Here is a 10,567-nt window from a genome sequence, read left to right on the forward strand (position 1 = left end):
CAATGCAAATTACCCTGGTGATGTTTAAGGCTCCCCTCTGCCCTCATCATCTTCCTGATGCAAACCCTTCCAAATAAATAAGAAATCATTTATCTCCATGAATTTCCTTGCTGCCAGGGGCAAGACAGTTCGCGTTTCATTGTGCATCTCTTTCTCTCCCCACATTCTCATTGCTTGTAATACAGCATTTTTTGGCAGCCTACAATAAAACATAGTAGCCTATTTAGGCTTTCCAAATACACACACATAGCATGGTCTTGAAAAGTAACCTGGGCTAGACCTATGCAGAACAATTAAAAATAATCAAATACACCGAGCATCTCTCTGGAACACTGAATTATGTAAATAAATGAAATCCATAGAAGGGCGAGCTTTTCTGAAGTCTTTTTGAAGGCTAAAAAAAGTGTTTTCCCAAGTATGAGAATACCACACTTAGAAATCTTACACAAGTTCATTATACTTTAACAGGTTATTGCCTATCTACGGGCTGCATTTGAGTTATTTGTAAGCAATGCCAACAGAGAGATATATCCACCATAGAGATCTTCTCTCTCCATAATGCTAGGCATGGGTCATAAATAATTTTAAATATGACTAACCTTACATGATAGGGTACGATATATTTGAAGAAGCCTCAGGGGACAACAGTTTTCACTAACTAAAAGCCCTCTCGCTTGTGCCACATTAAGTTGTATGGTTCACATTTTCACACAGCGTCGGCTTTGAGAACGAAAAACTAATCACTCTGATTTTCTAAAAGTAGCCAAATCAATTTTTTACAAATACATTTTTTTAAAGTCTAGTTCTTCACCAAAGAAAATGATGAAAGTGAATGATGCAGTGAACCATCTAAACAACTGGTCTTGGGTGACTTGTTAACTATTTACTTGCATGAACTTGTGTCAATAGACAGTGCCCTGAGGGGCAAGAACTCCTTAATTTTGTCTTTCCAGTAGTAGGAACAACAGGAAAAGAAAAGCAGTGGAAAACCAGAAGTGATCGAGCTGTGAACAGGAAGAAATCAACTAATTCGTAATATGCATATGTACATGCATTGGTAAGAAGAGCCTCCACGCTGGGGCAGACAGTACAGGCTTGATTTGGGACTAGTATCAGTTACACTGGCAGGCGAGCAGAATAATGCAGAGGTGAATCAGGTGTGTCTACAAGATACCGGTGTGTTCTAACACTAGGGTGAAGGCCAGTATCTCATCACACCTAAGCAGATGTGAGCAGGGATTTATACTCAACAGTTACATACTATCTAGACTAATTGCACCTTTATCTCACTTGGCTCCTGGTTGCTACTGTAACTATTAATAATTTCTAGTCCGTGAGACTCCCAGTGCCACTGCTTGTGGGTGCTCGGCTCAAACGAGCTTCCAGGAACATGATTTGCAGAAAGCCTCAAAATTCACTTTCTGAAACACAAGCCTTTCTTTAAAAAAAGTGCAGCAGCTTGAGACATCCAGGAACTTTGTAGAGAGCTTTTGAACACCGTCCCTCACCTAGACAATGCCATGTGTACTGCATTAATACCTCAAAGGAAAGCGCACTTCATTCAAGGTTAGGTTTGGCAATTAACACTGTACAGCTTGCACAATTAACACTGCTCTTGTACTTCCCAACATTTGTTTGCCATTCTGGTTCTTTCCCTTCCACCCCAAACAGACTGTATTTCTAATTTTTATGACAAGGCCTCATCTGGAAGCTTAAGTTCAATAAAACATACTACTCCCATGATGATATGAGAGGAAAAAATGAAAAGAAAGTAAAAAAAAAAAGTTATTTTCTTTAAAAAGAAAAGTCAATGCAGATCAATATGGAAAAATCTAGAGATTACTAAATGGGAAACTGCACAAAACTTCCATTCTCTCAGCTAAAACAAATAGTTCCTTGCAGAGTATGTGAGAGAGTCTCTGGAGGAAGAAGACATCGTCTTCTGTTCTTGAGCACCCCCAGTTGTCACATTACAGAGCGGCAGAGGCGAGAAATAGTGCAAGGTATCCAGCTGCACGATGGAGAATGGGGACAGGGTTAATGTATGGGAGGAGAAAAATAACTGTTTCATTCCCATCTTTCGTTTCCATTAGGAAAGAAGCAGCATATTTAATTTCCAAACTATTATTTCTGACCTATTAGTCGCTGCCTAGATGCATTCCCCCAGCTGCATACCACCTATTTCTTCACACTGAGGCTGCTCATCCTCAGACGCACCCAAACGTGCCCGTGAGAGGTTACATGGAATGACCGGTACCTCGTGTCACCACCTCCCAATGAAGTCAAGTAGAAGCCTATCTGGTTGTCTTGCTTTGATTTTCAGAACAGGAATTGTCTCATATAGGAAGTGACAATTCTTATACAGGGCGTGTAGGGGAATTGTCACTACCTATTCAAGACAATTTTATACCTGGCAGCTGTGGTCACCAGTGCAGCCAGGCGGTTGCACACAGGGCAAGAAATGAGCCTCTGTTCCACTGGTTTTACTGGAACGATTTGTGTGCTTGTAGTTGGTATATGCTTAATTATATTACTTATCTGGAACTTACGCTTTCAAAGTCTGCATCTTCAACTTATTTTTCCGAACAGAAACTGCCTCTGCATTTGGCTTTTGATGAATGAGGAGAAATACATCTCCTCAGTTATGAAAAAGGCAAAGCCACTCCTCCATGCTAGCTGCAAATGTGTCCCCTTCCCCCCTGCCTCCCTGCCACTGACCATCCAAACCTGCACACCTACACACCGTACCCTGCCCGAGGCGGTACAACTGCAATTCAAGAACAAGAGGGGGTTTGGAAACTTTGTAAAACAAGGTGTGGAACATTATACAACTAATGAAAAAAGAGGGCTGAAGCACTGGGCTATGCAGGGCTAATTTCATTGTGATTTGAAAAAAATTAATTCCAAGTTACTTGGGTGTAAATGATAGAAATTGAATAGAGAGGACCAGTTTCTGCTATCAGTTATACTGGTATAAATCCAGAGTAACTTCATCTGCACCAGGGAGATCACCATGGGTTTAGAGATGTATACAAAAAAGAAGAATTTCATTCAGGACACCTTAGGTAAGCATGTTACTATGCTGTTTCGGTTAATCTTTTCCAGCCTTTAAACTCCACTGTGATAATTCGGGGCTTCCCCGAGCCAGTGAGCCAGACGTAGTTCGTGGATCTGCGGTACCTGCCAGGTGAGAGGCAGTACCCATAGCTTGCTGTTGCACAAGGTCTTTCTGCCAGCTAATCAATTTATTGCCCAATTTCCCAGTCAGTGTACAATCTATGGCACCTCCTATCGTCAAGGAGGGAAGGAGGTTAGGGTTCAGGAGTGGCACGGCTGCCCCATAACCATGGGGCAGAGAATCATGAAGGCTTTACACAACAAAAAAAAAGGAATACCAGAGACACAGATAAAGAGACCATAACCTTCCTCTCATACATCCTGATCCTCAAGGCAGTATTTTAAAGAAAACATTTAAATCTCTCCTACCACCCTTCAACTTTTACTTTAAGGCTGCTCTCCGTTGAGAGATACATGAAACATCCCAAATGATGCTCTGGCTCCTGAGCTACTGACAGCCCCCACTGCCTTCTCTGCCACATCCACCCTTTGTCCTCCTTATACACATCAACTATGAGGATCTCTCGATTTGTGTGCAGGGTGCCTTGCACAGTAATGCTCTGAGTGGTAAAAACCTTTACTAGAAATGCCCCAGCTCCAGCTACCCATCAGCTAGCTGCTGGGCTGCACTCCGCTTCTTGCCAGGGAATGCAAGTGGAAGACAACAAACATGTTTCGACTTTTGTTTTTCTTTGTAGCTGACAACTGTGCAACTCCTCGCCATGCTGCCACAGGACAGTGCACTCTAGGCTCTCTTTAGCTGTTTCCTTTAAAAAAAAAAAATCAAAAGTGCCATTTAATTTCTTTCCAGACTGTTTCCCCCCTTTCTCCACATTGCAGGCCTGGTTTTGATCACGAGGATTAAAGGCGCCAGTCAGAACCCATAACACACATCACCACTTTTGCTGTCTCTTAACAGGGGAACAACAGTAAAACTGTTGTCCACCAGGCTAAAAAAAAAAGCAAGCAAGGACTTAAGAACTTTGCAATGTGCACTTGCATCGCCTTGCCTTACCTCGAATATATTGGCGGGTTCATTGCTGTACTGATTGGAGATGATCTCTGACTGGTCGCTGTACCACTTGAGTCCCCCCAGAAAGCTGTCCGCGTCTAGGTCGTTCACATCTAGTTCAGAGAGGTCAAGTTCTGGGAGATCTGGGCAAAGAGGCTGGTCTTCGCCAACCAGAGCAGCACACTGCAGGAAACAGCAACACAGAAATAGTTTCATTAATTACCAGGAATCTATTAACTTTAATACCATGTGATAAGAATTAAGCCTCGATTAAGCTATGGCACAGGGTCACTAGATTTTACTTTGTTTTCTGGGGAAAAAAACCCCTGAGCATTACATCATTGTTAGCTCTTCTTTGTAGCTGACAACTGTGCAACTCCTCGCCATGCCGCCACAGGACAGTGCACTCTAGGCTCTCTTTAGCTGTTTCCTTTAAAAAAAAAAAAATCAAAAGTGCCATTTAATTTCTTTCCAGACTGTTTCCCCCCTTTCTCCACATTGCAGGCCTGGTTTTGATCACGAGGATTAAAGGCGCCAGTCAGAACCCATAACACACATCACCACTTTTGCTGTCTCTTAACAGGGGAACAACAGTAAAACTGTTGTCCACCAGGCTAAAAAAAAAAGCAAGCAAGGACTTAAGAACTTTGCAATGTGCACTTGCATCGCCTTGCCTTACCTCGAATATATTGGCGGGTTCATTGCTGTACTGATTGGAGATGATCTCTGACTGGTCGCTGTACCACTTGAGTCCCCCCAGAAAGCTGTCCGCGTCTAGGTCGTTCACATCTAGTTCAGAGAGGTCAAGTTCTGGGAGATCTGGGCAAAGAGGCTGGTCTTCGCCAACCAGAGCAGCACACTGCAGGAAACAGCAACACAGAAATAGTTTCATTAATTACCAGGAATCTATTAACTTTAATACCATGTGATAAGAATTAAGCCTCGATTAAGCTATGGCACAGGGTCACTAGATTTTACTTTGTTTTCTGGGGAAAAAAACCCCTGAGCATTACATCATTGTTAGCTCTACACAGGTATGCAAAGGGGAGTGGGAAAGGGGAGGGCATGAGCTGCCTTCTCTGTCTCATCTCTGTCCAGAGGCAATGATTTTCCTTCTCCCTATACTCTTTGATAACAATCGTGTTCAAAGCTTTATTAAATCCAACAGCAGAGGCCAAAGCATGGCCTTATTCTCCCGCTTCAGAGGGAACCAGTGCAGGTAGAAGTTACAGATGAATACCTCTGGGCAAGGTCTGTCACGCATTTCCTGATGCATTCAGGTTAAAGAGGCACAGCCTGTTACAGCCTTCAGCCCTGGAGGCTAGCTCATGCTGGAGACAGTCACACTTTCACTTCTACAGATCCTCACTGTAATCCTGGAGGTCAGTCATGATGGTGGCTACCATATGGGTATTAAATAGTACGGGTCAGCGATGCTGCTGTGCTCCTTCCCCAACGCACTCAGCAATGCACAGACCACAGCCACCCAGTTACACATCAGGGTCCTGGCAACCAAAGTGCGTTCTGAAATATCCCGATGTTCACCTTTGGGTGACAGGCATAGTGAGTTCACGCAGCCTTTCACCCGCTTGGTGGGAACACATGTATTGTCCCAGTCAGGATCCTAAGCGTCCCCAGACAGTGGCTGCAGGGAGGGAACCAAATGGGTTTTCCTCCTCTGCCAGCCTCTGTTTCAGTAATCCTCATGTCGAAGGTCTGTGAAACATTTTGGCTGAGGTAGTAAACAAAGCCTAGCCTGCATGGATCCTCTTCAGCAGTGCAAAATGTTTTTGTTTCCATGACTTATGAAGAGAGTAGTGATAAATACAAATAAACCGGGAATAAGTGCCCTTTTATATGCTAGTATGAAGCTAGATAGGGTATTGACTGACCTGCTAAGCAAGAAAAAATTAATAACACACATCCACTTTAGCATGGCAATTGAAACGTTAGAGTATCCACCAAAAACATTTCCTAATTATGGAAAACACATAGTAACAGCTTGGCAAATAGCAGAGTCCCATACGTCAATGCTGCTCGATGAAGCAATTCCTCCTGCACTGTACCACGTACCCTTGTAACTCATCTCTGAACATCTATGTTGATATGGGTATACTGCAAAACACACACAAAGCTGCAAAGGCACCAGGCGCTGAATGGTTAAAAGCCATTTAAAGTCAACTCAGTCTAAGGGCTTCCACCCTGAGTATTTCTATAGCATTGTGTTATGGATGGCCAACAGCAGGTCCTCCTCGACTCCCCTCAGTTGACTGGGTGGTTTGAATGATTTCCCAACTTCTATTTGGACTGAAGTCAACCCAGAAAGTGCCACTTTCTGAAGAGAGATCTGTAGGGCACTAACACAGCATCCATTGATGTGGATTGCTCAATACCGGTTATGTCACTCTCGCAAGGACCGCCTTTTACAATAACGCAAGTGAGAGCTGCTGAAGGTGCATTTCATTGAGGTTTTTGTCCCTGGGAATCTCGGTGCGTCTGCAGTGCCTGGGCTGGATGCAACAGCGCAACCAAGAGCAAAGGTTTTGTCTGTTGGCACAAAGACTCGGTGCAGCTAGAGCGAGCTATAATTTACCAGACAACTTCTACGTCTACCAGGACGCTACGAGATAATCACGGAATAGGCCAAGGGGTAAGGGAGCTGAGAGGCTGCAAAATGAGGCTCTGAAACAGCAGTTGCTTTCCTTCCTATTATTTAAGGGGCTGCAGAACTTTAAGAAGTCAAAACCTCACTTAAGTAATTTTCACTGCACACAATTTTTTATCATTATTTTGGTCATAGGAAAAAAGAAAAACCCAAAGAAAAAAATTAAAGAGTTCCCTCTTCTTTAGTGCGAGACACAACCTTCCGGCAGCAACCTTATAATGCAGAGATGACCTTTTTTGATGCTTGGCCGAAATCTCTGATCTCATTAAAGGATAATCTAGTTTTTGACTGAAAAGGTAGATTCTCAGCATCATTCTCAGGTTTGTGTTGTGGAGGTCAGTAGCTTATAACTGATGCCGTAGACTTCTAAAGTATCCTGCTGATCTGTTACTGCTTTCGTTTGTAAAAATAGCTTCACTCTGTGAACCACCTACTTAAACATGTTTACTCTTGGTAATCTGCATTTTTAAGTTCCTCCAGTGGGCTTTTGAAGCAACATAAACAATTGTATTAAAAAAAAAAAAATCCTGCTCATCGCAGCTTTCATTTGCCTATAGTGACTGCAGTGTCACCTAAAAAAATGTAATTGCTGAAATGAAGTATATATGCTCTTGCCAATGTTGACATGATAATAAAATCAATGTTTCTGAATATGACATTATGCTTCTAATCTGAGACACGTTAGTAGCAAGTGTTCCTGTTATTAATTTATATTTGGCCTTTGGATGATGCCAGATTTAACACTCCAAGTCCTAAAACTGTCCTCATCTGACACGCTGATATTTACTGTTTGCCTATACATCTGTAACAGGTGCAGCTGCATTGCTAGCATACATTTTACTGTCTTCCCACCGTTATTTGATATGATAGTTATTCCATAACTATAGCCTTAATTTTATAGCAACATTTAGGAGGATAAAGCAGTCACTAAACACAAAAGGCTAATTACTGTGCGTTACTTCACTCCAACAGACTTTTTTTCTCTTAGTTCAGGCACAAACAATAAATTAGCTTAACTGCACTGACGATAATGAATCATTATAATTAAGTATAATTCTCCATTAACCTTTTGGACGTTTTTGTGCCTTTGAAGGTAAACTAAAAAAAAAAAAAAAAAAGGAAAAAAAAGGAGACTGGACTTGTGCCATATTAATTATATTAATGAAAAAATAATCTGTGTTTTATTTTTAACAAGTTTTTCAAACAGCCAAGGGGATGAACTTAGGAAAGAAAGAGAGACTTGACAGAATGTGTGTCATGTGGATTCTCTCTATCAATCTTTGCAACCTTACTGTACATCACCTTCATTAAACTGTGAAGCACTGGGGACGCTGATCAGCTACAGTGATGCAGGCCTTTATTAAGCAACACGCCGTCCTGTCATTATGTGAGCGAGAATATAATACATTTTACATTGACAGCAAACATTAACGACTCAAAAAATGAAAGCTGCCTCCCATACCTGCCGCCTGTGGTATTTTAGATCAGTAAAGGTGATCCCCCGAGCCAAAGCAGCACGAAGATGCCTGTATTGCTATAGGAAGTGCAATGCAGGAGCACGTTGGTAAAATCCTACCCCCAGTTAATCCACACAATTAATAATAAGATCAAACCTTTTTTTTTCTTTTTTTTTCCCTCTGCACTATGAAAAAATCATTGACATAAATTATCTATTCTGTTACTAGCTTGAAATTACTGCAGGAACTCTAGTGATTAAAATAAATCTTCAGTATTTCCATATAAGCTGGTTCCTCAATCAGCTCCTAGCAGAATTAGGAATAATACATGACGGAAAAATGAAGCTACGGCAGCTGAGACCCATGCTACGAGCCAGACAACAACCCACAGGATACTCCAGCTACTCAGAAACAATTAGGACTTTGGAGCCAGAAAGTCATCCACTTACAGCCTTGACTCATAATAGCTACAGGACATATGAATTATCCATATCTATTCCACTTTACCAAGAAATCAAAACAAGATAAGAGCAATTACAATATGCAAACAGAAATCAGTGGATACAATGGCAAGCTGCAAATATTTAAAACACGACGAAAAGACTTGAGAATCTGCACGCATGCTCCGCCAGACAGGAAAAATATACTGGAGAACTCAGTACATTTTTACTTTAGATGGGGAGCTCTCTATGGCATGGACATCTTACTTAAAAAGCATCGCCTGTAACCTGCTTTTCCCTCCCCCGTTGCCCGAGGGGAGGATTTTAAGCACTTATTCCAAGCTCGCAGCCAGAGGGTTAGTTCCTTTCAGCGGGTCTGTATTTGGGATTCCTCTCCATGGGGTCCAAAGAAAGTTTGCCTCGCTTCCCAAGTTGCCCGAACTTTCAGGTAACACTCCATTTTGCTGAATGCAAACATGCAGAAATCCTCAAATCTCACTTTACACTCCAGAGATTACCAGGGAGCTGCTTGCTTTTTTTTTTTTTTCCCCTTTATGAATTGTAGCCAGCAGAAGCTGTGGATTTGATGTATTGCCGTCTATTTTTACACAAGCAGCAGTGGCGGCAGCAGCAGCAGCAGCAGTTCACACAGTCCTGCATAAACTCTATTCTCATGGTTCATCCTGTTGTCTCTGCTGTACAGTGGGATTTAACCATTTGTTGGACTACTCGGATTGACTGAGAGCCCTGCTCTACGGGACATTACCTACAGCATCATGATTCCGATACCACGAGAAGCAGGGAAACGTCTCCTTCCAGAAATCTCTTTTAAAAGCATCTAAAGCCAAACAACAGGGTATTCATTCCTGTGTGCATGTGTGAATTCTGCAGCTGATAAACAAGGAAAAAACCTTCGGCAGAGCACAGTGAAACAAGCAATTAAAATATGAAGCCGTTGGTTACTTTTTTTTTTTTTTTTTGGAAAAAGAAATCTTAATCTTATTCTAAATAAACATGGCATTTTTCCAACCAGGCCACTAAATGCCACTGGAAAGACTTCAGACACAGATTCATATCAATATCTTAGAGCATAAATATTGCATATGACGGGAAAGCGAGCCAGAGGCACATGAAAATAGTTTCCAACTGCAGGAGATACCGATGACAGGAGCTCAGCTTTGATTTGCTCAAGGCATCGCAGAGTAACCTTAAAATAGCAAACTTACTGGAGTTAAGATAAGATTCGGACTTGTTCGCAAAGTATGCTGCCTCGGCCGTCCTGCCGGCTCCCCGGCAACCCCGCCGTCCCTGCCGAACGCCTGCACCCCACGCGCCGCCCACGCTGCGCGCCCCTCACCTCGAGATCACTCCATACAGAGTCGTGGTTGCACATGTCCCACGCCATCCAGCTGCGGAGCGACGGCAGGAAAGCTGGCAAACTACGGTCCAGGGGCAGGCAGGCAGGCAGCAGACACTCATGCAGGCAACGAGACCCTCTCTGAGAGTGAACCGAAGGCACCTGTCTTACTACTGTTCCCCGTCACATGACAAAGCTATTAAAAAGTAGGCTGGGCTGTCACTCATCCAGCCTTCTGGTGCCGCTGCTCCAGCCCGTGACGTCACCCAGGGGCAGACCCAGCCTGAAGTGAAGTAAATCTTTGCAAAACCCGCTCAGACCTCAGCGGCCGCGGCACCACGCTGCGATTCAAAGCAGATTTCCACGCCACACCCCCCCGAAACTCCCCTCCTGCCGTAGCATAGCTCACGTCCCTCCCCGTCTTTTTAAAATTCTTGCCTTGCTCGCTTTCTTTCCTCCCCTCCCCTCCCCAAAGCAAACACCAGGCAGAGCTGTGTTTATTATAAAGAAAAAGTGAAG

General features: G+C 43.1%; 1 protein-coding gene across 1 annotated transcript in view; it reads right to left on the minus strand.

Moving 5' to 3' along the window:
• The window catches only part of PPARGC1A (PPARG coactivator 1 alpha), a 64,076-nt gene extending 53,980 nt beyond the window's left edge, over nt 1–10,096 (minus strand). The window contains exons 1-2 of the mRNA XM_009648036.2: nt 10,049–10,096; nt 4,809–4,988 (exon numbers count right to left, since the gene is read on the minus strand). Of these exons, the coding sequence (XP_009646331.1) occupies nt 4,809–4,988; nt 10,049–10,096 (228 nt within the window). The remainder of the gene's footprint in view (nt 1–4,808; nt 4,989–10,048) is intronic.
• Between the last annotated feature and the right edge of the window lie 471 nt (nt 10,097–10,567).

The sequence above is a fragment of the Egretta garzetta genome, unplaced genomic scaffold (assembly GCF_000687185.1).
Source record: "Egretta garzetta isolate BGI_Z169 unplaced genomic scaffold, ASM68718v1 scaffold151, whole genome shotgun sequence".
Classification (NCBI taxonomy): Eukaryota; Metazoa; Chordata; class Aves; order Pelecaniformes; family Ardeidae; genus Egretta; species Egretta garzetta.